General features: G+C 38.9%; 8 protein-coding genes across 11 annotated transcripts; 3 read left to right on the top strand and 5 right to left on the bottom strand.

Annotated features, from left to right (window-relative positions):
• Positions 1–2,086: 2,086 nt before the first annotated feature.
• LOC17898464 (protein phosphatase 2C 3) lies at positions 2,087–4,107 on the top strand. The gene is made up of 3 exons (XM_006307465.2): positions 2,087–2,721; positions 2,811–3,122; positions 3,228–4,107. The coding sequence occupies exons 1-3, from the start codon at positions 2,227–2,229 to the stop codon at positions 3,747–3,749; spliced, it is 1,329 nt and encodes a 442-aa protein (XP_006307527.1). The 5' UTR covers positions 2,087–2,226; the 3' UTR covers positions 3,750–4,107.
• A 465-nt stretch (positions 4,108–4,572) lies between these two features.
• On the bottom strand, positions 4,573–7,237 carry LOC17900058 (methylsterol monooxygenase 2-2). The gene is made up of 7 exons (XM_006303987.2): positions 7,095–7,237; positions 6,217–6,354; positions 5,769–5,914; positions 5,513–5,632; positions 5,203–5,415; positions 5,038–5,118; positions 4,573–4,931 (listed from the first exon to the last, which is right to left on the bottom strand). The coding sequence occupies exons 1-7, from the start codon at positions 7,122–7,124 to the stop codon at positions 4,859–4,861; spliced, it is 801 nt and encodes a 266-aa protein (XP_006304049.2). The 5' UTR covers positions 7,125–7,237; the 3' UTR covers positions 4,573–4,858.
• A 376-nt stretch (positions 7,238–7,613) lies between these two features.
• On the bottom strand, positions 7,614–9,114 carry LOC17899810 (ras-related protein RABA2b). The gene is made up of 3 exons (XM_006304135.2): positions 8,984–9,114; positions 8,635–8,837; positions 7,614–8,367 (listed from the first exon to the last, which is right to left on the bottom strand). The coding sequence occupies exons 2-3, from the start codon at positions 8,797–8,799 to the stop codon at positions 7,882–7,884; spliced, it is 651 nt and encodes a 216-aa protein (XP_006304197.1). The 5' UTR covers positions 8,800–8,837; positions 8,984–9,114; the 3' UTR covers positions 7,614–7,881.
• Positions 9,115–9,371: 257 nt separating this feature from the next.
• On the bottom strand, positions 9,372–10,149 carry LOC17896932 (17.8 kDa class I heat shock protein). Its single transcript, XM_006303324.2, has one exon. It carries the CDS (start codon positions 10,043–10,045, stop codon positions 9,575–9,577), a length of 471 nt encoding a protein of 156 aa, XP_006303386.1. The 5' UTR covers positions 10,046–10,149; the 3' UTR covers positions 9,372–9,574.
• LOC17897222 (LRR receptor-like serine/threonine-protein kinase FLS2) lies at positions 10,057–15,486 on the bottom strand. 4 transcript variants are annotated; one of them, XM_023789059.1, is made up of 10 exons: positions 15,083–15,486; positions 14,496–14,651; positions 14,330–14,401; positions 14,162–14,236; positions 14,003–14,074; positions 13,835–13,909; positions 13,654–13,728; positions 13,031–13,099; positions 12,279–12,770; positions 10,057–12,119 (listed from the first exon to the last, which is right to left on the bottom strand). In XM_023789059.1, exons 1-10 carry the CDS (start codon positions 15,438–15,440, stop codon positions 10,564–10,566), a joined length of 3,000 nt encoding a protein of 999 aa, XP_023644827.1. In that variant the 5' UTR covers positions 15,441–15,486; the 3' UTR covers positions 10,057–10,563. The 4 variants fall into 4 exon arrangements, with proteins under 4 accessions (XP_023644827.1, XP_006306633.2, XP_006306635.2 ...); XM_006306571.2 differs by having other exon boundaries at positions 10,057–12,770; XM_006306573.2 differs by lacking the exon at positions 15,083–15,486 and adding an exon at positions 14,749–15,055 and having other exon boundaries at positions 10,057–12,770.
• Positions 15,487–16,494: 1,008 nt separating this feature from the next.
• Positions 16,495–20,796, top strand: LOC17896777 (neutral ceramidase 1). Its single transcript, XM_023789570.1, has 10 exons — positions 16,495–17,339; positions 17,423–17,631; positions 17,912–18,253; positions 18,341–18,605; positions 18,706–18,976; positions 19,067–19,192; positions 19,275–19,338; positions 19,424–19,593; positions 19,682–19,976; positions 20,348–20,796. Exons 1-10 carry the CDS (start codon positions 16,999–17,001, stop codon positions 20,605–20,607), a joined length of 2,343 nt encoding a protein of 780 aa, XP_023645338.1. The 5' UTR covers positions 16,495–16,998; the 3' UTR covers positions 20,608–20,796.
• A 32-nt stretch (positions 20,797–20,828) lies between these two features.
• Positions 20,829–21,663, bottom strand: LOC17896813 (proliferating cellular nuclear antigen 1). Its single transcript, XM_023790026.1, is given in 6 exon segments — positions 20,829–20,855; positions 20,956–21,010; positions 21,012–21,121; positions 21,210–21,304; positions 21,398–21,550; positions 21,651–21,663. Coding segments are annotated over 6 exon segments (453 nt in total).
• Positions 21,664–21,838: 175 nt separating this feature from the next.
• Positions 21,839–24,366, top strand: LOC17899477 (zinc finger CCCH domain-containing protein 4). Its single transcript, XM_006307237.2, has 4 exons — positions 21,839–21,984; positions 22,359–22,628; positions 22,811–23,034; positions 23,351–24,366. The coding sequence occupies exons 1-4, from the start codon at positions 21,880–21,882 to the stop codon at positions 24,201–24,203; spliced, it is 1,452 nt and encodes a 483-aa protein (XP_006307299.2). The 5' UTR covers positions 21,839–21,879; the 3' UTR covers positions 24,204–24,366.
• Positions 24,367–24,647: the final 281 nt, after the last annotated feature.

Raw genomic sequence — 24,647 nt, 5'->3', positions numbered from 1 at the left:
CAATTTATTTACGATTGTTACGTTATTGCTGCATGATTGTTGGTTTACTAGTGATGATATAAGTAATCATTTTTATTTATTTATCTATGTTTGGGAGCTGGTGAATTAATCCAATTTTCCACTTTTTCATATAAATAAAAAAACACAGCGAATAGGAAGGTGGTACGTGGATCGAAAACTCAACTCTCAGAAGAGATATGTAGTAGTATATGGGACAAGGCGAGAGCCCCGACCGACTAAGGGAATAGCCGGACCCAACCAACACTTATATGCTCAGTTCAGGACGAAACACCAAAAGATTTTGACCGGCGAGAAAAAAGGGAAACATATATGCATGCAAGGATTGCTTCTAAATCAGTACTCTCTAGTCAGATTTGAATATTTTCTGTAACATATATACAATTAGCCTTTTTTTTTTTTTGCAGTTGAGAGAGACACATTTAAGCTTTTGTGAAATGGTAGTTGATCACTAGAGAGAGAGAGATAGAGAGAGTATAGAGAGTGTGAGAGACAGGGTGACCTAACTTTCACTGCAAACAGTAGAAGTCGCAGTAAAAAATAAATATAAAATTTGGTCTAAAATAAAAAGAGCTACGATGGTAACACGTGTACGGTGTAGACAAAATAATCCCTCAGATTCTCTTTAATAAAAGGTTCGCCGGAATTGAACAGAAAGAAGTAAAACGTATAGAGAGATAAAATTGCTGGGCCACTGCTTCACCAAAAAGCCTTTTCTTTTTTTAATTGTATTTTCTTGCTTTTTTTTTTTTCTGTAACGGTTAAAACTCTTAATTATTAATTCCAAGACAACTACACTTACTGACTTACGTGTCCTATGTACGGCTTTCTCTTGCTGTGAGGCCTTGATTGTTAAATAGATTTTGTTTTATATTCTTAGGTAATCATGATTGTAATGTTAACAACACTCACTAGGTGAACCGTGAACAGATGAGATTTTTTTAGTTGCGTGAAAATCTACTACAAGTTGTTGATCTCGTGCGTGCTTAGTAGTTAGTACCTTTTTATATCAATAATCCACTTTGTCAAGATATTCAATTCTTTATCAAACTATATATATAGTTCCCTTAATTATTTATACGCTTTAGTTAAAATGCGGATCCGCACCCTAAATCTAATTCAAGTGCTGAGAATCTCCGTGGTCTTTACTCTTTATTAATTTCTTAGCGAGCCTTTGATACATTTCAAACTTTCAAACAATGCATAGCCGTTCTCTTTGGAGATTATTATCGGTCCATATATACTAGTATATATATATTCAACAAAACAACAGATGCGTAAAGTGTGAACTATAAAAAGAAAAAGAAACATATACAGTACGTAACTGATGTTTATATGACACAAAATGAAAAGAGAAAGAAAAAAATAAAAAGATAAGAGAATTTTGATATGAAAAGGTAACATACGTGTCTAAATGTAACATAATTTGTAGCTTCACACTTCACAGTTATATATATATATATATAAATTACTACATGGCTAGCAAAATCGCTGTCTAATAAGGCTTTTCGTACTTAATTCCGTTAGTCTTGAAAAGTTGACCTAATTATAGATCAAATTAAGGTTAACTAACACAAAATCAACAAGTTTTTAACTAACGTAATGGGATTTATTTAGGATATTAAATAAGATAATTAAATTTGGTGATTAGACACACATAATTTTATCTTTAAGGAGACAATTTGAAAAAACAAAAAGGGTCTTCCCGGAGAAAGAATGGACCACAATCGTGGCGCGAAAGGAACTTCCTCTCTCCCCCCCTCTGTTACATTTTCATTGGTCCACGTTTATCTCTCACCTGATCGTGATGCTTACGTGGTCCATTTCTAGATCGTATAGTGACTAAAATCGACGGTCAAGATTTTTTATCTTTCTTTTTTCAGACACAAGACCAATACGTCACGGTTTTGTGTAAAAAGATTTTTTTCCAAGGCGGGTGGAGAAAAATCAAAGTAAAAAATAAAAAGAAAGTTAATTTTGAAAACAAAACGAATTTAAAAATGTATTTGTGAAGCGGTAGGCGCGTGGGGGTATATAAATGGTAACACCTTTGTAACGTGTAAACGATGATATTTTTATTCATTTGCATGGTCTAATCAAAATAAAAATCGGAGGAAGAGATTTTTTCCATTCTCATCGGAAATAATTAATTCACGATCCAACCGGAAAAAAATATAGCAGAGACGAAGAAATCTGAGTTATATATATATGGCTGATATATGTTACGAGGACGAAACGTCGGCTTGTGAATCGAGACCGTCTTGGTCTAGCCGGAAGTGGAGGATCGGTGTTCAACGATTCAGGGTCTCTCCACCGGCGGAGAAGATGAATCCCACGGAGGCAATGGACGAAGAGAAGCCGGAAGGGGTTTACAACAAGCGAAACAAACAAGACGACTACGATTTTATGAACTGTGCGTCGTCGTCACCTTCTCGAAGCTCTCCGGAAGAGAGTGTTGAAGACAGTACTGACGTCTCCATGATAAACTCATCGGTGAATAGTAGTTGTATGGTTGTTTCTGCTAAGAAGACGGTGAAAGAGACGGATCTGAGGCCGAGGTACGGCGTCTCGTCGGTGTGCGGGAGAAGAAGAGATATGGAAGATGCCGTTGCGATTCATCCGTCTTTTGTACGGAAACAAACCGAGTTTTCTCGAACGAGATGGCACTATTTTGGTGTTTACGACGGCCATGGCTGTTCTCACGTACGACGCCGTTTAGTAGATATTTTTATAAAAATATTCTACTATTTTTTTTATCGGTTTGCCTGATCTGGAACGCCGTCGTTTTGTAGGTTGCGGCGAGGTGTAAAGAGAGGCTTCACGAGTTAGTTCAAGAAGAAGCGCTTTTAGATAAGAAGGAAGAATGGAAAAAGATGATGGAACGTAGCTTCACGCGCATGGATAAAGAGGTTGTTCGTTGGGGTGAAACTGTGATGAGTGCTAATTGTAGATGTGAGCTTCAGACCCCTGACTGCGACGCCGTTGGATCCACCGCCGTTGTCTCCGTCATTACCCCGGAGAAGATTATTGTCGCTAACTGCGGCGATTCTAGAGCAGTTCTTTGTCGGAATGGTAAAGCAGTGCCTCTGTCTACAGATCACAAGGTCAGTCTCTATATGATCTCTGTCGATCGACATATTTATATGTTTGATAATTTGGTTGGATTTTTGTGGATTTAAGTTTGGTTTTCTACGTTTTGAAATGAATAGCCGGATCGTCCGGATGAGCTGGATCGAATCCAAGAAGCAGGAGGGCGAGTGATATATTGGGATGGTGCAAGAGTCTTAGGCGTTTTAGCCATGTCACGAGCTATAGGAGACAACTACTTGAAACCGTACGTGACTTCGGATCCGGAAGTGACGGTAACGGATCGGACGGAAGAAGATGAGTTTCTGATTCTAGCAAGTGACGGGTTATGGGACGTAGTGACGAACGAGGCCGCGTGTGCGATGGTGCACATGTGTTTAAATAGAAAGGGTGGTCGCGGAGGAGGACGACGGCGAGGAGAAACTCAAACTCTGGGGAGGAGAAGCGAAGAAGAAGAAAGTAAAGAGGAGGAGGAGGAGGTGGTGGGGTCAAGAAAGAACGGGAAGAGAGGAGAGATCACGGACAAAGCATGTACGGAGGCGTCAGTATTGCTGACGAAGCTGGCGTTGGCAAAACACAGTAGTGACAACGTAAGCGTCGTCGTTGTTGATCTCAGAAGAAGAAGAAAGAGACACGTAGCTTGACACTAATCTCCTATTCACTCTACTCCACCGTCTTCTTTTTTTTATTTTCTCTGTTTAAAATGATTCTTTTTCCTTGGGACGAAGGTAGCTCATATCTTCTCCGAACCTAAAAGAGAGAAAAGATAATGGCAAAGCATTGGTTGGAAAAAATCTATGCCCCGGTTTAAAAAAAAAAACCGATAAACCAGAGTGGTATAGTTGGGTGTTTCTTTTTGTTCTAAACCATTTTTTTTGTTTACTTTTTTTTTTTACATGGTGTAATGAACAAACATAAAAAGGAAAGATGTGATGTGCCATGTGTCACTGTCTAGGTAGAATCAGTTCAAAATTCAATTAATAAAAAGTGATGTACATATTTCTTTTGCTTTGAAACAGAACCAATTAATTCAGATACACGTGGTGATCTTCGAGAACATCAACGGGAATTTTCTTTTGTTAAATAGAGAGAGACTTTAAAATCTCTCTACAACGAGTTAGCATTTTTTGTGTGTTTGAAGACATTCGAAATCCAACGGAAGTGAATGAGAGAGACGATAATAGGGAAGAGGACGTGTCAAAGAGGTGAACAAAGGAACCCTACACCACGGAAAAAGGACGTGACCCACCATGGACCGATGCACATTTTATATGCGCATTTGTACGTGTCGGTGTCGGGTGATTGATTGAGTTATAATATTTGACCTAATCAGTGTTTTATCTAAACATGTTTACATATCAGACACAATGTCAACATAAGTTAGCTGTCGTGTAAGAATCTATATTCGGAAGAAGACCAAATTACTGTCAAATGGACCGGGCCAGCCAATTTTAAGATCGAATAGGATTCAGCGAGTAACCCCAAGTTTATACCCGTTTGCATATTAAGCTTCAAAATCGATTACACATACCAAATGCTTCAATTGCCAAACCCAAACAACATACTCAGTTGAAGTACCGAATGTTTCTTTTTCTTCCAAATATGCCACATCTGTAGCAATTCTAGCCACACATAATAAACTAAGACACATGACAGTTGCAGCAACCCGAAAACAAAATGTTAAGGAAAAGGAGAGGTTGCAGAATAGGACCTCTCCGGTGACAAATGTACTATGCAATCCGAACTGGCCATTTCACGTTTGTTTCATGTCACCATTTTCTTTAAGGGTCTTCAGTCTTCTGTAGCCCTTGTCAGTACCAAAGATCCTGCACAACACCAGAGACGAGATTAGTGAATTACACAGTTGACTCAAAACTAGTTACGATCATCTTTTCTCGAAAGCAAATAGAAATATATAGTTAAGAGGATCACCAGTCCATATACACAAAGGTTGAAGAGTAGTTGCCAGACTTAGTGTAGAGCAGTCGGTGATGGTAGTCATGGAAGTCAGAGCTGTAACCAAATTAATAATGATTCCATTAATACAATTTATTCTAGATTCGAGTTCAAGAGAGGTGGTTAGATGTGTGATCTTACCCTCCATACAGAGGAAGAAAATTCGAGAGACTCCACGGGAAATGATAACCGCAATGCGCCTCAACAGTCTCAAGCACTCTCAACACCATCCATAACCAGAGAGTAATCAGGTGAGGACCGGTGAGCGCTGGACCGACTATGGTAGCAAAACCCAGGAATAGAATCTCAGCAGGATGAGCATATTCTGATGTCAAACCAAATGGTGTGGCATATCTGGGATATCATGAAAATGGTTGCTTTCAGAAAGTTATCTAAGCTAACATTGCCAAGTATCAAAACTGAAAGCAGATGGTGAACACTGAAAACTTACTCATGATGCACACTGTGCACGTTCTTGTACAGCCATTTTGAATGCAAGATCCGGTGACCCCAATAGAAGACAAAATCCTCAATGATGAAGTAGAATAATATCTGGGCAGACACTTCTTTCCTGCAGGACCATCACCAAAGAGGGTCTTATATACCTGATCAAACATAAGCTCAGGTTCTTTCATGATGCTCAACACTGACAGGTTTGATTGTGTTTTTATTTTCTACTGCCAAATGGTATAGTTAAACATCAATACCAGGACGGCAAAGGAAAACTGCTTCGCATTCCCATGGCTCTAAAGACAGGATAGGAAGCCATCATGAGGGGCAAGTTCACGCAGAAATGATAAAGCAGCAGGCGGGTAATACATTTTCCTTGGGCTGCAGGTGTGTTATTTTTTGTCTGCATACAACCAAAACAAAAGTATTGGTTGATTTGATCATATAGGATAAGGGAAGACGAGAAAAAGGATCAGATTTCACAATTACTAGTATTTTGTAATTGCTGAAATGACAATATATTTATTCACTTTTATCAGTGAAACTACAGTTGCCTTCACCATAAGTCACAAGAAAACACTTTCACGTGTGGCTGAATACTCGGAGATCAACCTCCACACGATCATATTCAAACCATCACACAAAACTATAATTGCATACGTAGAAGACACTTGGAACGATATGTGAATGAGAGGAGAAATAAACCTGAATTTTGTACTTGCTGAGAAAGCCTGCCCTTTCAAGATATATGAAAGGGAATCCAGATAAGAAAAACACGCTTTCATGGAGGAGAAAACTCCCAATGCACGCTAGTTGAAAGTCGCTAAAATGTGTCACAAGGTACTGCATCAACCACAGAAAAAAAATAAAAAATATTAGCTAACAGATCCTGCAGTTCTCTGCAGAGAGAACACTCATAATAGCCAATACGCGCAAAACACTAAAGAAAGAGAAAAAGTCTTCTGATGGTTATATAGTAGAAACAAAAACTGACATCAAACAATTCAATGCCTCTATCATTAAAGAAGAAGCAAACATTGAAGACAATGGTCCATGAAACACCAATGCTGATCAACACGTGTTTCATTGATCTAAGTTAACAAGTATAGTGCTGGTCAATTCTTCAGGTAGGAAAGATCATATGAGAAACAATCTTCCGGACCATGCAAAATCCCAAATAGTAATCCATGCGTTTTGCAGTTTTGGGATACAGATCATTGGGAACTCCGCAAGTTATAATAGTGATAATTATATGATTCATGCGTCTTAAGTTCACAGTGCCAACACTTTAGATCCGTTTAAGCTACAAAAACAAAACAGAAACTGAAAACAAAGGCTCATGATTCCTACGTATATAGTCAAATTTAGATCTAAAACAGCACAGCAACCGAGACGACACCAAATTTAATCCGATCAATCAATACAATCCAGAGCGGTGGATTCGAACAAAGCAAATAGAAATTGAAACACGCATGTATCATCACAATGCGGTGAAGTGAAGACAGGGAAGACGGGGAAAACAGGAGGAAGTCCCCGGGTAACCAAGGGAATCGGAAACAGGAGGAGGATGAAAGAGAGAGTACCTGCCAACCAGATTCGATGAGGGAAGCCATGGATGGATCTATGGAAGACAGATGGGGAGATGAAGAAGGAAGAAGAAAGAGGTGCGAGAGAGGCCACGCAGTGAAACAAACAAACAGACTGTCACGAAAATGAATACAAATCTGGTCACTGAGATATTTATTTTATTTTATTTATTTCACCAACTTTTTTTGTTTTTTTTAAAATAACATTTTTGTTTTAATTGACCTCTCTCTCTTTATCTCTCTATCCCTCTATCAGAGACGGGGGACTTTTCTTTGTAGACTTGAAGTAAATGGCTGCTAACACATCCCCTCGTGCGCATCATCACCCTCCACCTCCCTATTTTAGCTGTTTTGATCCCATTTTTAAATTTAAAGTTGTGGATATGTTAATAATCATGGGTTAAAGCAAATTCTTAACCATAATCAGATTACACTGGCCAAACCAAGAGCTAATCCTAAGGAGATCATTTTCTACGTTTCTCATGAATGTCAGATAACCAAAGAGCTTCATAGATATGTGTCTGCAAGATGTTTTTTTTAAAACTTGTTTTCCCTGGGAAATGTTGTGTCTCAATACAACTAAACAAACTCTGGTAACATAACTGATAAATCCAATATGGAATAACAAAGACCTGAAAAAGAAAAAAGAAGGTATGCTATACTTGCTGAATTGCGCCGGAAATAGAAGCCAAAAAAGGAAACTGGGAAAAGGTCAAAAGAGATATTCTTGAAAACTCAAATGTGTGTGATTGATTGATTAGTCATTTCCTATAGTTGGAGGTAACTAGGTAGAACAGCACCCTTTTTTGTTAGTCGCAGATGAATCTGATATATTGATCGCAGTTCCTTGGCCCGGGACCGGAAGATTACCTGCAGCTTCTTGTGCCGCTAAGGCTTTCTTGCTTATGATATGATAAATCTCGGACAAAATGGTTTGAAACGCTTTCTCGATATTGGTTGCTTCCAAAGCTGATGTCTCGAGGAACGACAAACCTTCCTTCTCAGCAAGAGTGCGGCCATCTTCGTCAGCAACAGATCTAAGGTGATTCAGGTCTGATTTGTTTCCAGCCATCATGATGACAATGTTGGAATCAGCATGATCCCTTAGCTCGCGTAACCATCTCAGGACATTCTCAAAGGTCTGCCTTTTAGTTATGTCGTAGACAAGAAGAGCCCCAACAGCTCCTCTGTAGTAAGCACTTGTGATTGCTCTATAACGCTCTTGGCCAGCAGTATCCCAAATCTGAGCCTTCACTGTTTTGCCTTCAACCTGATGATCAGATACACACGGGATCATATTAACAAACACAAATATCTCAGGCTTCTTCAGAGTTTCCAATTGCTACAGTTACAATTTCGAACAAAACACCTTACGAGAATTAATGTCCATAACATTGAGATGTTCAGATCTAAAACAACTTAGAAGGAGCATCTGAATTCTGTTCAAATAGAATCTAGCTTAGTACTCTCAATCGATCGATCTGTAAGGAAATAGTCTGGATTCTGAAGAGCAGAGAGAAGGGAGATGATCTCTCACCTGTAACGTCCGGGTGGCGAATTCGACGCCGATGGTAGATTTGGATTCGAGACAGAACTCGTTTCTGGTGAATCTAGAGAGGATGTTGGATTTACCGACACCGGAGTCGCCGATCAGGACGATTTTGAACAAGTAATCGTACTCATGATCTATTCGATTCGCCATTGCTTCTCAAAATCCTAGCGTCGGATCTCCCGATCAACCTACGCAAATACACACATTCACACGTCAACATCGACCCAATAAATCATACAAAAAAACAAAAAAAAAAACGGTATCGACAATGAGATCAAACGAATCGAGGTCGAAATCGAAACCCTAGAAAATTGAAGGAAGATTTGAATTTTACCCTTAGAGCAAGCCGGAAGGATCGAGAATGGAAGAAATGTTTTTTCTTTTTTTCTTTTCTTTTTTCTCCTTTCTTCTCCGTTTCTTTTCCTTATACGTTGCGAGTTTTGTGTTTTCATGAGGTGAAAACGGAAACACCCATTGATTTTTTACTTTCGAATTTTGAGATATATTTTTTTCCTTTGTTTAACCTTGCACGAAAGAAATAATTTCATTAATTCGAATCCTCTGTTATAAGGATTTTTATTAAATCACATGTATCTATATTTAGATTCGATTTAGCGTATAATTTCTGATCTACTTAAACAAAAAAGGCAATATACAAGTTCAGTTGTTCGGGATTACTGCAATCGAATTACGAATATAATTATTAGAGAGAGAGAAAGCAATTAAAAATTAAAACGACACTAATTGATTATTAGCATACATAACCAAGTTAAACATACATCAACCAAATAACATAGAGCCATATTCTAACGAAAAACCACAATCAGACGAAACCTCACACACTCACACTGACACTGACACTGACACTGACACTGACACTGACACACAGAGACTACTCAGAAACAGAGTACTCAAGCGAATTGGCTCAGCCAGAGATGTCAATAGACTTAACTTGGGGCTTCTTCGCCTCTACCTTAGGCACCGTCACAGTGAGAACACCGTTCTCCATGGAGGCTTTGACTTGATCCATCTTCACGTTCTCCGGCAGCCTAAACTTCCTCGAGAATTGACCGCTAGACCTCTCCACACGGTGCCACGTGTCCTGCTTCTCCTCTTTCTCCACGTGTCTCTCTCCGCTGATCTTGAGCACGCTGTCTTCCTCTATCTCCACTTTCACCTCCTCTTTCTTCATCCCCGGCAGGTCCGCCTTGAACACGTGCGCCTCCGGCGTCTCTCTCCAGTCCACACGTGCGTTCACAACCGCCGACGTTTCTCCGGAGAGCGATGACGAGGGGAATTGCATGTCCTTGAACGGATCCCAAACGTCGAGTGAGAACGGATCGAAGAGGCTGTTGCTTCGCCTGTTGTTGCCGAATAAGCTTGGAATTAGCGACATTATTGATTGATTTGAAAGTGGTAGGAGATTATGTTTGGAACGCTGAGATAATTTTATCAATTTTGTGACGACTTCGATTTCGACTTCTGAGTAAACGGGATTGAGTCTAATGATGTATTTATGGTGGCGACAAAGAAATCTCTAGAGCTTCTAGATTTTTCACACCATAACCATGACAAGATTGGAAAATAAGAATGATCCTGAAAACTCTAGATGCCTTTCAATTTTCAAGTACAACTCTTTTCTCCCGTAGTGTGTTTTATGGGCCATTATGGGTTTGTGAAGCCCAAATATTATGAGAAATCCGTAAGGACTAGTTAATTTCTTGCTTGGTATTTCACTCCAGTGTTACTCTTTCTTACAATCACATAAAAATATACGGTTTGTCCAACAACAAGGATAACATGACTGATGACAAAAAAAAAAAAAAAAAAAAAAAAAAAAGAAAGGATAACATGACTTTTCATCAAAGAGGAGAATACACTAGTGTACGGTGTACCTCTAACTGAGACACCGATTCAGTTGCAGACATGGGAACGCTTGAACCGTTGAAGATGACTGACGGATTGATCAACACGATAAAACCATTCTCGGGACCATCGTGTGTCTATGCAGAGGAAAGCAAACAAGGCCAAGGATGTAGAGATGTAGACAGAAGCACAAGTCCAGTAAAACCACACTATGTCTATCACATCACCTTCTTCTTCTTCTTCACTGTCTTCCTCATTGGTCTGTGATGTTACACTTGGCTCAGGGACTCTCAGAGAGATGCAACTTTTGTTGGTAGGAAGTCCACAGAGATGAGCATTGCCTATGTAACTCTTTTCGTCAAAGGTTACAAGATGGCCTTTGAAAGGGATTTCACCAGATAAATTGTTAAACGAGATATTCAAGTATCCTAAACTGTTGAGATCAGCTAACACAGGAGGGATGCTTCCATCTAGTTTATTGTTGGATAGATCAAGACTTTCTAAGCCCTTCAACTTTGAAATGCTATCTGGTATGGATCCTGTGAGGCAGTTGCTTGACAGATTCAGGGATCTGATATTCTGAAGATCTCCAATCTCAACTGGAATTTCACCCGATAGTTCGTTGCTTGACAAATCCAGACCATGCATATAGTTGAGTATGTCACCTTGATAGGCCTCGTATCTACTTTTCGTTAAAAAATCCACTATGGTTGCTGGTTTTGGTTGATAACCATTCCTGACACCATCATCCAAGTTAAGATGTGAAGAGTACTGACAATGTCGCAAGAATGTAATGTATGAGAAGTCAAAGTCTGCAACAAGTGACATAACACGGTCATTATTTTCTGCACCAAGAGACATTTTACTGAAACATGATGGTATGGAGCCTCTGAATTTATTGTGAGACAAGTCCAAGAGACCAACTTCACTTAGTTGACATATCTTCTCAGGGATATAACTTTGAAAGCTGTTATTCCGTAGAAGAAGAACACGCAACTTAGATGTCTTGTCAATAGCATTCAGAATCTTTCCAGAAAAATTATTGTTCCGCAAATCAAGAACTTCTAATCCTGCAGCCTTGAATAAATTGCCTGGAATAGACCCCATAAACTCATTGCTTTGTAGTCTTAATTCTCGGAGAGATGGAAAATCTACATCTTTTGGTATCGAACCAGAGAAGCTATTGTGTGAGATGTCCATAACCTCCAGCCAAGGACTCTGTCGTTGAAAAGGGAAAGGGCCTTTTAGCTGATTTCCACTCATGTAAAGGTATGTGAGGCTTGACATCCTACCAATCCAAAGCGGAAGCATACCTGAAAACCTATTATCTGATATGTCTAAAAGAGTTAGATTCTTTGACTTTAATAAACCCTTTTCAAGACTCCCAGTAAAATTGTTGCCATCAAGAAAAAGCCCAACTAAACCAGTAAGATTTGCATGCTTCAAAAATATTGTCCCCTGTAATTGGTTGTTTGAGAGCTTTAGAACCTTCAGCGAGGAGCAACCACTTAAAAATGTCCGGGGAAGCTGCCCATATAGATCATTAGAAGACATGTCCAGGACTTGTAGGCTTTTCATCTTGCCGATCGAAGATGGAATAGTTCCTTGAAAATGATTAGAAGAAAAGTTTATAAACCTCAGACCTGGAAACACAACCCCTATGTCCTCTTGAATTGAATCATATATCATATTACTCGAGATATCAAGAACTTGCAAGCCATGAACACGCATAGGTAGTTGAAGCTTGGTCAATGAGTTCCTACCTAATAATATAGTCTGCAGCCTTGTGTTATTCTTCACAAGCCATGTCGGGAATGTTCCTGTCAACTTGTTATGAGAGAGATCAACGAAGCACAAGTCATACTGATCCACGAGAAAGCCGAGCGTTGTGCTGCCAAGATTGCAATTCGATAAATGTAAAATCTTCAATTGAAACAATGGAGCCCAAGAATTCTCAGTCTGAACTTCGATCATACCAACTTTTGATGACAATTTGAATACTGTGAGTCTTGTTTGATTGACCAGTGAGTTGAACAAGAACGAACCGGTGAAGTTATTATCAAGAAGCGACAAGTACTCCAGCACTGGTGGTAGACCAGACGCAAAGGCAGAAAGGTTTCCATTCAATGTGTTGTTCGATAGATCAAGGGTTCGAAGATGCGTTAAGTTGCCCAAACAATAAGGTAGACTTGTTAAAGCATTGCTGCTCAAATCTAGCTCCATGAGATTCACTAGTCTGCAAATCCCCAAATAGCCTGAAATTAGTCAAATAAGAGCGTAAGAAATCAGAATAACATAAACTCCATCTATAAAACGAGAGTACTGTTCTATATAAACATATTTATAAACAAAAAATAAAAAACATATTCTATATAAACAAAAGGAAGAATTATTATATTCATCACCTCCATCATCCAAAGTCAGTTAGGAGGGTGACAAAACTGTGAATCTTTATACCAAAAAAAAAAGCATAAGCTAATGAAACAGAAGAGAGAAAATGATTGTGATATTTTACCTTCCTGGGCCAAAGACAATTGATTCCTTTTGAGATCCAATACTTGTAAAGATGTAGGAATCACTAAACCTGCGGTTGGAAAAACATAAAGATTATATATATATATATAAATAAAGATTTCAATGTGTTACTTCTATGAAGCTTGTAAAGTGTAAAGTGACTGTTAAGATCCGACCCAGAAAAGCCTTTTATATATTCACCAACCCCAATGTAATATACTGATTAGTCACTAACTCACGAAATTATTATAAATTCTCGACCCCAAAACCTACACCAAACCAAACAAGATCCAGAATTTTTATCTCAATCTGATTCTACTTTCTTTAACACATCCCACAGTAAACGACTTGAGGTTTGCTATGCTCATCTGCAAACTCAGATGCAATTCTTATCCAGAGGTTACAATAGTTACAGAATATTTCCAGAAACACTAGGCTTTCAGAGTTTCTTGCTGAACTTATAACTTCTTTCTGACCTGGACTTGCTGAAAGACTTCTATAAGTTTAAGCTTTTTCTCATTTCTACTCTTATTAAGATGAATGAGAAATTTCAACTACATAGGTTAAAACAATTGTGATATATATGTTAGAGCAAGCAAGTTTCTCTTTCTATAAATATCTTACCTAGGCCATGATCCAAATTTGTGAACCTATTGTCACTGAGATCCAGTTCTTGCAACTTTTTCAGAGCTTTCAGTACTGCGCAGGCAAAAGACATTCTTAGGAAAAGATTCAGAAAACATTTGATTGCCTGCCAACTCTACGCAATAAGTATCTTCCGGAAAGAACAGTTTACAACACTTACCATGAGTAGATAGCGTGTGGTTGAATTTATTGCCTCGTAATTTCAAGACTGCTAACTCTCGGAGACTTTCTAAACCTGGAGATCCCGAAAAAACACAAGTTATAATTAGAAAGCTGACATAATTGGGATAAAGATCATGAAAGTAAACTCCAGGTACTTTTGGTCTACCTTTAAGTTGAGAAAAATCTGACAACGGATTGAAACTAAGATCTAGTGTTTTCAGTTTCGCTGTACTAGACCCTGCATCAACAAACAAATAGTGATACCATGAGTCCATAAGTGTGTTATAAGTCAGCAAAGATAAGCAATTCCATAAAAGCCACTCACTGTGACTAGCCTCAGAGTCGTTGACACCATTGAAACTGAGATCCAGTACTTCTAACTCTCTGAACTCGGTTAAACCTGCATCTCAATGTCTCCCTTAGTCATTTAGCATCAACCCATTAGTTTGATTTTGGAACGAAAAAATTACATTAGGTTTGTTAATGTATTTACCTTGAACCGATAAGAAGCTGAAACTGTTGTCCTTCAAGTTTAACACTCTCAGTTTTGTCATGTTTGTAAGTTCTGCCACACCAGAACAAGAAGCCGTCAAGATCATCGCCAGTTGAATCATATAATTTTTTTTTATAAAGTATAACATTCAGAAGAAATACATAACCTTGAGGAGGAAAGACACCTTCCATATAATTTGACTCAAGATGTAGAGTCCGGAGCGATGTCGCAGCACTTAAAAAAGGAACAATACTGTTGTCGAACATATTGTGGGAGAAATCGATAGTGGTGAGCTTCTCTAGCGTGGCAAAACTCTTATAACCTGAAAGCATGAATGCATAAAACTAAAAATTCTCTTTCGAGCAAACTGTCGAACACCTGATGTGCACTATCTGCTATCAACGACAAAATTCACGCACCGCTATACCATTTTCACACTATCATCAAAATCTGAAGTTGAGATTTATACACACACAAGCACAGCTCATATCGACATAAATCACTCATTGGATGGACCAGCAATTACTGATCTTAGAGACAAACTATACGGTAAACGAACTATTTAGGAGACAATCAGACAGATGACCAAAAAAAAAAAAAAAAAATGAGACAATCAGACAACGTACGTAACTAAGGAAATTGATTTGGTTAATATCGGTTTAAGTCTTAACCGATAATTCTGATTGTTGGTTTTCAGATATTAATTAGAAAGATTCCGATTACGAAGGACGTGCGTACGAAGGACGTGCGTACCATGGACGTGATCAGACAAACCAGTGAACCAGTTCCAAGAAAGGTTAAGGCTTTGGAGTTGAGGAAAAGTATGAAGCAAAGAAAGGTTTAAAGAGCGAGTTTGCAACTCAAATGCGATGGGTAGGAGACGATCCAGTGAGAGATCGACGATGTCGCCACTAATAGCATCGCTACACTTTACCCTCTCCCAACGGCAACAGTCGCCATTATGAGTCCATGACTTGAGAATACTCTTCCCTCCTTCTTCTTCTTCTTCAGCATCAAGGAGACTCCTGAGGTACGACTTAAGTTGCAACAAACCCATCCTTTCAGTTTCTACACAGCCTACACATCCTTTCATTTGGAATTGAAGCATCATTGTTATCGTTATGAACAGTACCAAAGCTATGTTATTCTTCGGTTTAGCCCGCCACCAGCTTCTCTCGTAAGTTGCCATTTTTTTTTTTTAATGTTTTAGACTTTTGTTAGAAAACTGAAAAATTATATGATTCCCAAATTTTGAAGAGCTAAAGCTTACCCAGAATAGAATTGTAAGATGTGAATATAAACTATATAAGTCAACGACAATCAACCCATCTTTGACTAATGCATAAAACTCCAACAATGAGAATTGACCGATAGGTCCATACTCCATCGAACGTACGCCTCTCATTTACGAAGCTATCAACGTCCCTTTTGCAGTGAACCCATGATTATAACTTTGTGTATTGTTGCTTAAATTAAGTAGGATCAGCTAGCTAGAGTCTGAATTCTGAAACACTAACTACACACGTACGTTCTTTAAAGGACTCTAAAATTATAGTAATTACTGATAATTAGGATTCAAAAATCACTTATTTACAAATTTGAGGTTTATGTCTCGACAATTTTATTAGTTTAAAGAGATCTAAAATATTTTTTTGTCAACAACATTTTTATATATTATCGACTAAGAGATAAGATCAACACATTAAGATTTTTTTTTTTCTTTCTTTTTATTACCGTTTGATAACGTTGATGGTTGGGCCTGCTCGATGGCTCTATATGAATTAGCAATTTTGATTCCATTCCATGTAAGATTTGAGCCCAAATGAAAAATGCCTTATTCAACTTTAGGATTTTGGCCCAATAACTGATATATGGATTTGGCACCTTTTTTTATTGTTAAAAGGAAAAGTCAATGGATGGGAGGGACATCTTTGACGATCTAAATAGAGTGAAAATTCATCATCTTCAATCATCTCTCCCACCAATTCCGTTTCTTTGCTTCAACTCTCAGTCTCTTTCTCATTCCTTTCTTCTTCTTACATCATATATTCCTTTCTTCTTCTTACATCAGACTTATCTCTCCGGTTTATTTTAGAAGAATCCCGTACTGAGACCAGGTTTGAAATTAGTTTCTCTCTTCTGTTGTGTTTAGTTCTTAGTCAATTGCATGTTAGAAACAGCATCTCCCTGATCATCCTCTATAGTTATCTTCAAGTTTCTGTTTATCTTTTGCTTGTAAGAGATTAGGGGGAAAAGTTATGTTCTGTGTCTAGTTGTTTTTTTTTTTTTAATTGTAAATATGGTTACCAACTTTGATCAGTTTCCAAATGAGGAAGAATCTCGTTTATTAAGACGAACTGGATTTTCGGATTTCAGTTGGATTTTCTTGTGTTTCATGTTTTTGATCGTCTTATGCTTTGTGATGCTCCTTTTCGGCTTGTAATTTGGCTTTTTGTACAAAAAAGACTATTCATTTCCACACAAAAAAAAATTCTCTTGAATCTTGATTGAGCCTTTTAGGTGTTGGATTGTCTATATTACACACATGCCATTCATGTTTATCGATGGAGAGTATTTGCGGATGCAAAATCTGTTTTGTGTAGAAAGATAAATCCTTTTAAAGTTTTTTATGACGTAGGAGGTTATGCGAAGTGGTGAGGAACTTCGCTATGATTGATCTATCTCTAGCCAGATTATGGAGCACCTGTTTTCGTAGTTTCTTCTACATATCGGCTGTGCTTTTTCTGCTCACCAGCGTAGGAGTTTACTCCTCTGACTCTGAGTATTTGATTGGACTGGGAAGCTATGACATTACTGGCCCGGCGGCTGATGTTAATATGATGGGTTATGCTAACATGGAGCAAGTAGCATCTGGTATTCACTTCAGGCTCCGAGCTCGGACATTTATTGTCTCTGAGCCTCAAGGGAAGCGGGTTGTGTTTGTTAACCTTGACGCATGTATGGCTTCACAAATTGTAACACTAAAAGTGATTGAGAGACTCAAGGCAAGGTACGCACCTTATCTTTTCCTTAGGTTGAGTAGCATTGGTGTTTATAAGATCATAGTACGCAACTGTTTTTTTTTTTTTGTAGATATGGGGACCTATATACAGAAAAGAATGTTGCCATCACTGGTATCCACACCCATGCCGGTCCAGGGGGGTATCTTCAGTATGTGGTGTATATTGTAACATCTCTTGGATTTGTTCGTCAGTCATTTGATGCCCTTGTAAATGGAATTGAGAACAGTATCATACAAGCTCATGAAAATCTTCGTCCTGGATCAATTTTCATCAATAATGGTAAGAACTAATATCTTCTTCTCTCTGGACGTATTTCCTGTTTTTCTGAAAGAAAGTTTAATGCTGGAATCTGATACTGAAAATTGAAATATAGTCAGATGTTGTGTACATTGGAAAATATTCTCAGAAAAAGAATATGTTTGTCTTCTCCTTCCTATTTTATGTTGATTAATTCAAATGGGCAAGGTTTCTTTTATTCTTTGCCTAGATTTTGTACATGTAATGTAGGGTTGTTCTTCGAAACTGCTATTATCATAAGCTAATTAAACTTACCTTACAGGTGAACTCTTAGATGCTGGTGTTAACCGCAGTCCAAGTGCATATCTTAATAATCCTTCAGAAGAAAGAAGTAAACACAAGTATGATGTTGATAAAGAAATGACTCTTCTAAAGTTTGTGGATGATCAATGGGGTCCAGTAGGTAGTTTCAATTGGTTTGCTACCCATGGAACTTCCATGAGTCGTACAAACTCTTTGATCAGTGGGGACAACAAGGGTGCTGCAGCACGATTTATGGAGGATTGGTTTGAACAGAACACTGCTGAAAACTCCTACTCGGAAGAGTTTATCTCAGATGAGATACCTAGAAGAGTTTCAAGCATAATCGAGGATCAGGACAACCGTAAGTTTACAACACCTTTCTAACAACTATATTGTGTCTGTAAAGATGAAACACAATAAACTGTTCAGTTTGTTCGGTCTGATGCAGATGACGAGTTGTTAGAGCTTGCATCTTACTTTAAGTCACAACCTGGTAGGCCTGCAACTAGAATTTCAAGTTCTGCAAGGCGGGTGAGGAGTGCTCTGAGGAAGGCGGACATGCCTGGCTTTGTTTCAGCTTTCTGTCAAACGAACTGTGGTGATGTTAGCCCAAATGTGCTTGGAGCCTTTTGCCTAGACACTGGTCTTCCTTGTGATTTTAATCACAGTACATGTGGTGGGCGAAATGAGATGTGCTATGGGCGTGGACCAGGGTATTAAACTGTCTTTATTTTTCTGCCTGTCTTACAACATTAGATAGCTCAAATTTATCAAAGGCATACTCTCTTGACCTGTTTTGCTTTATCATTGCAGTTATCCTGATGAATTTGAGAGTACAAATATAATCGGCGAGAGACAATTCAAGATGGCTTTGGATCTTTTTAACAAAGCATCTGAACAGCTACAAGGGAAGGTTGATTACCGCCATGTTTATGTTGACTTTTCACAGCTCAATGTGACACTTCTAAAAGAAGATGGGAATTCAGAAGTTGTTAAAACATGTCCTGCGGCAATGGGATTCGCTTTTGCTGCTGGAACCACTGATGGACCAGGAGCATTTGATTTTACACAAGGAGATGATAAGGTATTTGGTCTAAGTCATAATGTATCATCCAATAGGTAAATATTGCCTACATGCTTTTCATTTCTCAAGTCCACCGTTTGGATAAATCAGGGGAACCCTTTCTGGAGATTGGTGAGAAACGTTCTTAAAACACCGGACAAGAAACAAATCGATTGTCATTACCCAAAACCCATCTTGCTTGACACTGGAGAAATGACAAAGCCATATGAGTGGGCTGTAAGTAGTTAAAAAAAATGTGAATTTCCATGACTCTTGTTTACGGTTTTAAGATTCTACTCTTACTTGTCATTCATTCCAGCCCTCAATTCTTTCACTGCAAATTCTGCGTATTGGACAACTTTTCATTCTCAGCGTTCCTGGAGGTAGTGAAGAATATGCAGATTGTCACAGTTCATAATAATGACTTATAATGCGATGTTTAGTATTCCTGTCTATCTTTCTTGTCAGAATTTACAACTATGGCTGGAAGGCGTCTCCGTGATGCAGTGAAGACACAACTTAAAATCAGTGGTAATAAAGAATTGAATGGTGAGATTCACGTCGTGATAGCTGGGTTGGCTAATGGTTACTCACAATATGTGTCTACCTTTGAGGAGTACCAAGTGCAAAGATATGAGGTAATAGCTTATCACACTGATACTGTAGAACAAACTGCTCCTTCTTGTTTCTCTTAATCTGTATCTGATGCAATGGTTGCAATTTTAGGGCGCGTCTACATTGTTTGGCCCACACACCCTTAGTGGCTACATTCAAGAATTCAAGAAACTCTCCAAATCTCTCATCCTTGATGTACCTGTTCAACCGGGGCCTCAACCGCCGGATCTCCTTGACAAGCAACTGAGCTTCCTCACACCAGTCATGATGGACACAACTCCTGACGGAGACAGTTTTGGGGATGTAATCTCGGATGTTCCTAAAAACCTGTCTTTGAAGAGGGGAAACGACCAGGTGACTGTTGTATTCCGGTCAGCTTGCCCTAGAAACGATCTACTGACAGAAGGTATCATCAGCCAACTCACAGAACAAATTGCTTCTGTATATTTAAGTTTTTGTACTTATCTGAGTAACTTCTCCTTGAAACAAGTTACAAATGACGTTTAGGCTGAAAAATGAAAACTGCATTTCTGCTTACCTACTGAGTTTTTTCACTTCTTATTTTGGCTGTGGTGAAGGATAATAACCTTACTCATGTTGGTGTGAAACTGAAATTCAAAATTTTTCAAGCTGATGTAAAATGTCTATAAAATGTCTATTGACTCATGATTTTCCAAATTTGTTTATGCTTATGTCTGCTTCTTAGTCATAGATCATTTCAACATGAGTGACTTGATCATAATTTGATGCTAACAAGAGATACTATGTTCATGGCAGGGACGTTTGCTCTGGTGGAGAGACTAGAGCAGAAGGAGAAGACTTGGACCCCAGTTTATGACGACGATGATCTATGTCTGAGGTTTAAATGGTCGAGGCCTAAAAGGCTGAGCTTCCGAAGTCAGGCCACTGTGGAATGGAGAATCCCCGAGTCTGCATCACCAGGGGTTTACAGGATCACTCATTTTGGGGCTGCAAAGAAGCTCTTTGGGTCAGTCCACCATTTTACAGGCTCTTCTAGTGCTTTCGTTGTAACATAAGTAGATGTAGTCAACTTGTATTATATACTAGGTTTACCTGATGCACTGTCTTGTGCACTTACATGTACTACACAAATGTAGTCAGATAGTAGAATGGTGTCAAAGAATTGATGTAGAGAAGTGTAATGGAACCCAATATACCATTTCATGTAAATGTTCAGGCATTTTGATATAAATTATCTTGCAAAATGGAGTTGGTTTGTTGATGAATCGTTATATTTTCAAAGATAACTAATTTTGATGAAACTCTGTTATCATAAAACATAACAAGTCAAGAAAACAACTGATTCTAGAGGGGCATACAATGGAATCTCACCAAAAAAAGAAAAAGAAAAAAGGTAGCCGCACATGAAGGAAGTAACGAATGTAACCCATCTCAGCAACCTTATACTCCACAACCACTGATTGTCACTGTGTCGGACAATGGAGTTGCCTTTGTGAATGAATTCATGTACCTCAGGGCAAATGAGAGCGACACTGGCTCATTCATCTCTATCACAATCGCATCTTCCGGCTGCAATACACAAAACAAAAACCTGAATAAATCAGCCAGCCATAGATGATTTGTCAACTATTTTATAGCTTTATGCAAAGAGTTAGACATGTTGATCGTTGTCTACAGTTGTGTTCTGCCTGAGCACAATGTTAGCGGTTCCAGTGGAAAACTTCACCCCTTCTTTAGTCATAGAGATGACAACTGCAACCATTGTCATTAAGTCAGTCTCTACTTAGACACAAAGTACCAACTCCGATTAACAATAGAAACAATATAGTAGACACTACAATGTACCTGTATCACCAATGCTACTGAGATCTTTGTAAATCCTTGAAAATTCATTCGAAGGCATCCTCACGATTGAGTGGTACTCGGCCTCAGGTAATCCCAGATGTTCACTGTCTATATCCATCAGCCTCATCTCAAAATCTGCAATCTTGTCTCGCGCTGTAAATCATCCAACACATGACCATGTTAGAAGAGCTTGTTTAACTAGCAAGTGGTAACCTCAAAATTAAGAAGCAAGCAACTGTATGTCTAAGAGAACTGACATCAATCATTCCACAATTGCACAAGTTAAAGTTAGTGGATTGGTTTGTGTTATTTTAAAAAATAAAAGTCAATTTGGAAACTTAGTGAAAGTTTCGGGTTTATTTTGTAATATTAGAAAGATAAAACACCCAAATCCAAAACCGACTTTGCCCTACTTAAATCCCGTCGTCACCTTCGTGTTCGAGAGATTGAGATATCGAGAAGTCGAATCAGAGGAGAAGAGAATGGCTCACAGAATACTGAGAGATCATGAGGCCGATGGATGGGAACGCTCCGATTTCCCAATCATCTGCGAATCGTGTCTCGGTGACAACCCCTACGTGCGAATGGTAATTTCCTCGATTCCATCTCTCTCCCTCACTCTCTCTCTCTCTCTCCAACACAATCTTGGATTTGCCTGACACTTGTTTTGTTTTAGTCGTTCCTGAATCGTGTTTTCAGATCTCATCTGGTGCTCGCTGATGTTTTCTGTATTTTCGGAGTGGTTAGTTAGCTTAGTAATTCATGTTTTAGGGTTTAGGTATAGTATTTTAGATCCAAATCCATTTTATCATAGTTCGAAATGATTATAGCTGCTGCCTCTCATAGCTTTCAGCTGCAAGTTTTATTCTTGAAAGCCGTATGTTTCGATTAGGTATCAGTAGTAGTTTTTGTTTGTCTGAGATGCAATTTCTTACTGAAGTGTTATGTTTCTGTTGTGTAGACTAAAGCGAATTATGATAAGGAATGCAAGATATGTACACGTCCTTTCACGGTGTTTAGGTGGAGACCAGGCCGGGATGCTAGATACAAGAAGACTGAGATTTGTCAGACTTGTTGCAAACTGAAAAATGTGTGCCAAGTTTGTCTTCTGGATCTTGAGTATGGTCTTCCTGTTCAGGTCAGGGACACAGCACTCAACATTAGTACTCATGACTCTATCCCTAAAAGTGATGTCAACAGAGAGTACTTTGCTGAAGAACACGACAGGAAGGTATGATTATGTTCACATTCTTCTTCTTTTTAAAAAAAACGAAACGGGTTAAATTTCATAAGTAGTTGGTTTGATAATTTGATCAGTTATGTAACCATTATGAATGATTGATGAATGATGACTAAGTCTAGTATTCTCATGGTGGCTTATCTGATTGAATTTACTTTTTTTCTTTTATGTAGACCAGAGCTGGACTGGATTATGAATCTTCATTCGGGAAGATGCGACCTAATGATACTATCTTAAAGCTCCAAAGAACAACACCATACTATAAAAGGAATCGGGCACATGTTTGTAGTTTCTTCATCAGGGGTGAGTGTACAAGAGGTGCCGAATGTCCTTACCGGCATGAGATGCCCGAAACAGGAGAACTGTCCCAGCAAAATATTAAAGACCGTTATTATGGGTAAGTTAATTTCTTCTGTAGGATGCTTAATTGCTTTCTCAAATGCTTATTTCGTTTTATACCCTAATAAAGTTTGTGCAATTTTATATGTTTCTGCCATTGTACTCTTTTCTCCTTGATCAGTTAATATACTCAGATATCTGAAACCCGCTGACATATGTGAATTGTGATCTATTGAGCTGAACTACGTTATGCTGGCTCTCATTTTAGTCAATACCCTATTGTTCTTGCCTTAATAATGCATTAGTACTTCTGCATTTATGTATGTCAAACGGTAAATTTGAACTGTTTCTCATTTTCTTTTACGCGTTTGCAGTGTCAATGATCCAGTTGCTATGAAGTTACTTGGAAAAGCTGGTGAGATGGGCACTTTGGAATCACCAGAGGATGAAAGCATCAAAACGCTTTACGTCGGTGGATTGAACTCTAGAATCCTTGAGCAAGACATACGAGACCAGTTTTACGCTTATGGAGAAATCGAATCTATCAGAATCTTGGCTGACAAAGCCTGTGCATTTGTCACATACACATCCCGTGAAGGTGCAGAGAAGGCCGCGCAAGAGCTCTCCAACAGGCTTGTCGTCAATGGTCAGAGGCTAAAACTCACATGGGGAAGGCCCAAACCTGACCAAGATAGCAACCTACAGGGCAGTGTGGCTCATAGTGGTTTACTACCTCGAGCAGTTATATCTCAGCAACACAATCAACCTCCACCAGTGCAGCAGTACTATATGCACCCACCACCAGCAGCTAACCAAGACAAACCTTATTACCCATCAATGGACCCGCAGAGAATGGGTGCAGTAATTTCAACTCAAGAGGCTGGTGGTTCAAGCACCAGTGAGAACAAGGGAGCTTCTTCTTCTTCTTACATGATGCCTCCACACCAGTCATACCCACCACCACCGTATGGATATATGCCGTCGCCTTACCAGCAGCAGTATCCTCCTAACCATCAACATCACCCTGGTCCTATGCACCACTATGCCCCGCCTCCAGCAGCTTACCCGTACCCTCAGCAACCTGGTCCTGGATCAAGGGCTGCACCATCTCCAACCGCGGTCTCTGCTCCATCACCTGACTCTGCACCTTCTGGGTCTGCAGGAGCACCTTCAGGATCCGCTCAACCACCCCCTGCTGCCTCAACTACAACTGATTCCTCTCAATAGAGAAACATTCTTGTTTAAATGTAATGTACTGCAAGTTTTTCGGCTATCCATGGTCGAAGGTTTTTGTACTCTGTATGAATCATCTTCTGCTGTTTCTTTAGTTTTCGACTTTTGGAATATATTTGATTCCCGTATCAGTTTAATGAAAGGTATCATTTATAGAGATGGTGACAAGAGACCAATTGAAAATGTTTACTAGTACGCAGCTAATAGCTATGTGCTAAAATTTCATAAATGAACAAGAAATTTGGATAGATAATAAAATAGTAAATAATTGGGGAATCAGACATCAATGTTGGTCGTCTCATCACATATAAATGGGCCTTTTTGTAAAGGGAAAAACTCGTATAAAGCCTGGGCCGGACACCAAAACAAAACATGTGATCGAGTTAAATAAATTCCATCGCGTCCGATTCTCCCGAAGCTTCTTCTAATTCCTCCCTA

Source organism: Capsella rubella, unplaced genomic scaffold, assembly GCF_000375325.1.
Source record: "Capsella rubella cultivar Monte Gargano unplaced genomic scaffold, Caprub1_0 scaffold_1, whole genome shotgun sequence".
Lineage (NCBI taxonomy): Eukaryota > Viridiplantae > Streptophyta > Magnoliopsida > Brassicales > Brassicaceae > Capsella > Capsella rubella.
The sequence above is the reverse complement of the archived record's forward strand: the minus strand, read 5'-3'. Positions and strand labels throughout refer to the sequence as shown.